This window comes from Brassica napus, chromosome C2, assembly GCF_020379485.1.
Source record: "Brassica napus cultivar Da-Ae chromosome C2, Da-Ae, whole genome shotgun sequence".
NCBI lineage: Eukaryota > Viridiplantae > Streptophyta > Magnoliopsida > Brassicales > Brassicaceae > Brassica > Brassica napus.
Window position 1 is genome coordinate 20,575,404 of NC_063445.1, and position 4,511 is coordinate 20,579,914.

General features: G+C 37.4%; 1 protein-coding gene across 1 annotated transcript; it reads left to right on the top strand.

The window, feature by feature from the left end:
* Positions 1-618: 618 nt before the first annotated feature.
* On the top strand, positions 619-4,377 carry LOC125582234. The gene is made up of 7 exons (XM_048748823.1): positions 619-1,249; positions 1,609-2,158; positions 2,645-2,750; positions 2,907-2,974; positions 3,017-3,300; positions 3,375-3,730; positions 4,018-4,377. Exons 1-7 carry the CDS (start codon positions 619-621, stop codon positions 4,375-4,377), a joined length of 2,355 nt encoding a protein of 784 aa, XP_048604780.1.
* Positions 4,378-4,511: the final 134 nt, after the last annotated feature.

The window sequence follows — 4,511 nt, forward strand, 5'->3', positions numbered from 1 at the left end:
TTGACGAAACACAGGTTACTACGACGACGGAGATCCAGGTTGGAATTGTAAGTTTTGTCAAGCATATATGTGGTATGGTGAAAGAAAATTGGAAAACGCGCGGCGTAGTGCCAATCCTGTATTCACAATGTGTTGTAAACATGGTAAAGTTGTACTTCCTCGGCTCGCGAATCCTCCAATTGAGTTAATGACTTTGTTATGCAAAGGAGACGAGTTAAGCAAACATTATCGATAGTTCATACGAGCTTACAATATGATGTTCTCTTTCACATCTCTTGGGGGGGAGATAGATCATTCTATTAACAATGATCGTGGACCATTTGTTTTCCGAATGTCCGGTGAGAACTATCATCGTATTGGTGATATAGTTCCCGAGCCTGGACAAGCTCTAAAATTTTCCCAGCTCTATATCATTGACACTTTAAATGAGATCAAAAATAGACTTGACGCTTATGCCGGGTAATTTACTTCATTATATGAAGTTACTATGATTATATTGTTCGCTTTGTAGTATGGTCGACGTTTGTTAACTTATATTAGGATTTTTTTAAAACTTTGCAGGTCTGACAGAGCTGCTGCTAAGAAACTAAGAGAACACTCTTTCTTCTTTTGAAGAATATGTTAGATCAGTGTAACCCTCATGTCAAGGCTTTTAGGTCTGCAAGAGACAGATTCGACGTGGAAGGATCAACAGGTTATAGGATGAGATTGATTGAAAGTCGACAATCTGATGGACGGACCCATAATCTGCCGACTGCAAATGAAGTTGCTGCTTTGATACCTGGAGATTTTGTTTTAAATATGGAGACACGAGATATTGTTCTAGAGAGTACAAGTGGAAAGTTGCAAAGGATAAGTGAATTACATCCGGCGTATTTGCCTCTGCAATATCCACTATTGTTTCCATATGGAGAGGATGGCTTTCGATTAAATATTCCTATTGGTTTTGAAGACAGCACTGCGAGAAAACGCAAGAATGTAACTATGCGTGAGTACTTTGCATTTCGGATTTTAGAGAGGAGGTGGGAAGCACCTACAATTACAAGATCAGGCAGATTGTTTCATCAGTTCCTTGTGGACGCTTACACAATGATAGAATCGAGTAGACTACGTTACTTGTGGCTGAATCAGAAAAAGCTCCGGTCAAGTAGTTACGCTGCAATCCAGAAAGCAGCTACAAGAGCTGGAGCTAAGATGGCGGAACAAGGGAGCCGAATTTTCATTCCAGCAACTTTCACCGGGGAAAAAGGTATATGAAGCAGCACTACTATGATGCCATGGCTCTGTGCAAATACCATGGATTTCCCGATATTTTTCATCACTTTTACGTGTAATCCAAAATGGCCTGAAGTTACAAGGTATCTGAAAAAATATAACCTGACCACCGAAGACAGGCCAGAAATATTGTGTAGAGTTTTCAAGATGAAACTCGATAATCTTATCGGCGAGTTGACTAAAAAAAGAACGGCTCCTTATTCGGTCCTGTTGCTGCAGGTAAATCTCCTTTACATGTTACTTATATTAATTGTTTAATCAAAACAACTAATGTAGATAGCTGTGTTTGTTTTGTTAAAATTGACTAACTATTTATTTTTTTTTATTTGTCAGTAATGTACACGATTGAGTTTCAAAAAGAGGAATGCCACACGCTCATATTCTTGTCTTCATGGAAAAATGATCAAAAATTTCCAACAGCCGATGATATAGATAAGATTATTTCCGCTGAAATACCAGACAAGACAGTAGATCCAGACCTGTATGTGATCGTTGGGGATTGTATGATGCATGGTCCTTGCGGTGCAGCAAAGAAGGATAATGTATGTATGGTTAACGGTAAATGTTCTAAGATGTTTCGAAAACCTCTCAACATCAGGACATCGATTGACGCAAATGGATTTCCAGCTTACATGCGTCGGATTGATGGTAGGTTCATTGAGAAAAATGGAATCAGATTAGACAATGGATTTGTTGTACCATACAACAGAGACCTCATGCTTCGATATCGCGTCCATATGAATGTAGAGTGGTGCGTCCAAACACGAGCTGTTAAGTATCTTTTCAAATATATTCATAAGGGACCTGATTATGCCTCAGCTGCAATGGGTAAAGAAGATGAAGATGGCGTCATTGACGAAATCAAAACATATTACGACTGCAGGTATTATTATATTTATACCAATTCGTGTTACTATTTAGAAAGTACTATATTCTATAAATTTATAACAATATATTAAAAATTCAGTAGAAACTCTATAAGCTATTCATTAATTATAGAAGATCAATAAATTAATACTAATTAGAATATTAAACTTTATACATAACTTATTTCTCCAATCCAAGTTTGCGCAAGTAATCCGCTATTAAAAAAATATAATACGAAAAAAAATACTAAGATAATACAAAATTTGTATTCTACTCTAGTCTTTGCAAAGGAAACGAAATTACATCAATAATCTATTACTATTAGTACAAATATATATGTATAAACTTTAAAAAAAATATCAAATATCATAGATGAAATTAATATAACTCATTTGTTATAAATAAAATAAATACATTATTAACAAATAGAGTTTATCTATCTTTTACATTTTCTGGCCAAGGTTCATCTTTACTCATTTATGTTTTCGTGTTTCTTAATTAGATATATTACTGCATGCGAGTCGTCTTGGCGGATTCTTGCTTTTCCTACACATTTTCGTACTACTTCTGTAGAGAAACTTGGCTTTCATCTTCCGGATCAGGAACTTGTATTTTTGATGAAGACGAACCTATTGAGAGTATTCTCAACAAAAAGACTGTCAACCAATCCATGTTTTTGGCCTGGTTCATAGCAAACATAAAATATGCAGAGGCAAGAGAGTTGACATATGCGGAATTTCCAACAAAATTCGTTTGGAAATCAGGTACGTGAGAATGGGTACCACGGAAACGGGCTTTGCGATAGGGAGGATTGCGCATATTCAGCCATCAGGTGATGAGCTATATTCTTAAGAGTATTGCTAAACTGGGTAAGAGGGCCGACATCATACGAGGATATAAGAACAGTTGATGGTGTGTTTTTATATCATACATACGAAGATGCTTGCTATGCGTTGGGATTGATGGATGATGACAAGGAATTCATAGAAGCTATCAAAGATGCCAGTGACTGTAGTTCTGCGACGTATGCAAGGAAGCTTTTTGCGAGAATGTTGGTTTCCAAATCGTTGTCTCAGCCTCATGTAGTGTGGGAAGCTACTTGGGAGTATCTTACCGACGATATTCTTTACAAGAAGCGGCGAGAAACTGGACGACCTGGTGAGTTTTGTCCAATTAAATTTTCTTATTGTAAGAATGTCTATGTTAATTTAATAGAATTATCAAACTTGCAGATATGAACTTGACCATAGAGCAGATCAAAAATATTGCTCTTACTGAGATCGAAAATCATTTGCTCAGCAATGGTCGTAGCCTCAAGAAATGGGCCCCACATGCCAAAGCCAGAAAATTTTGGAGAGATTACAACGGCAATCGCCTTATAGATGATGAGCTTAATTATGTTGTGGAAGATCAGCTAAAGGAAAATGAAAGACTTATGGCGATGATAACAGATGAGCAAAGAGGGGTATACGAACAGATTCTGGATGCAGTTTTAAATGATAGCGGTGGAGTGTTCTTTCTTTATGGTTATGGAGGCACAGAAAAACCTTCGTATACAGAGCACTCTCGTCAGCTATCCGATCTAAAGGTATGTATGATTGTTCTAAATACCGCATCAAGTGGAATTGCAGCATTGTTGTTGGAAGGAGGGTAGAACCGCACATTCCAGATTTGGTATTCCGATAGATGCAGACGAATTCAGCACTTGCAAGAAAAATGGAGCCAGGATCAGATTGTGCAGAATTAGTTAAAGCGGCAAAGTTAATTGTATGGGATGAGGCGCCTATGATGAGCAGACACTGTTTTCGAGACGTTGGATCGCACTATGCGTGATATTATAAGATCTTGTGAAGATAAACCTTTTGGGGGGTAAAGTTGTTGTTTTCGGTGGAGATTTCAGACAGATTTTACCGGTTATACCTAGAGGTGGTAGAGCAGAGACTTGTTTTGGCGGCTCTGAATTCGTCATATCTTTGGGAGCACTGCAAAGTTCTGAAGCTAACAAAAAACATGAGATTGCTGGCTGGTCTTACTGATGATGCAGCAAAAGAGCTTGAATCCTTCTCAAACTGGATTTTGGATATAGGAGATGGAAAAAAAATAAATTTGCCTAACGACGGTCAAGTTGAGATTGACATCCCTTCTGATTTGCTGATACAAAATAGTGGAGAAGACCCTATTGAGACTATGGCAAAAGAGGTTTATGGACAAGCTTTTCAAAACTTCAACAGATAAGGATTTGTATAGACATCGAGCCATCTTACTCCCACAAATGATTGAAGTGGATAAAATAAATTGTAACATGCTTTCGCAGTTGCCAGGTAGGTAACATGTTTTATCATTTATTCTTATGTTCAAACTAACTTGTT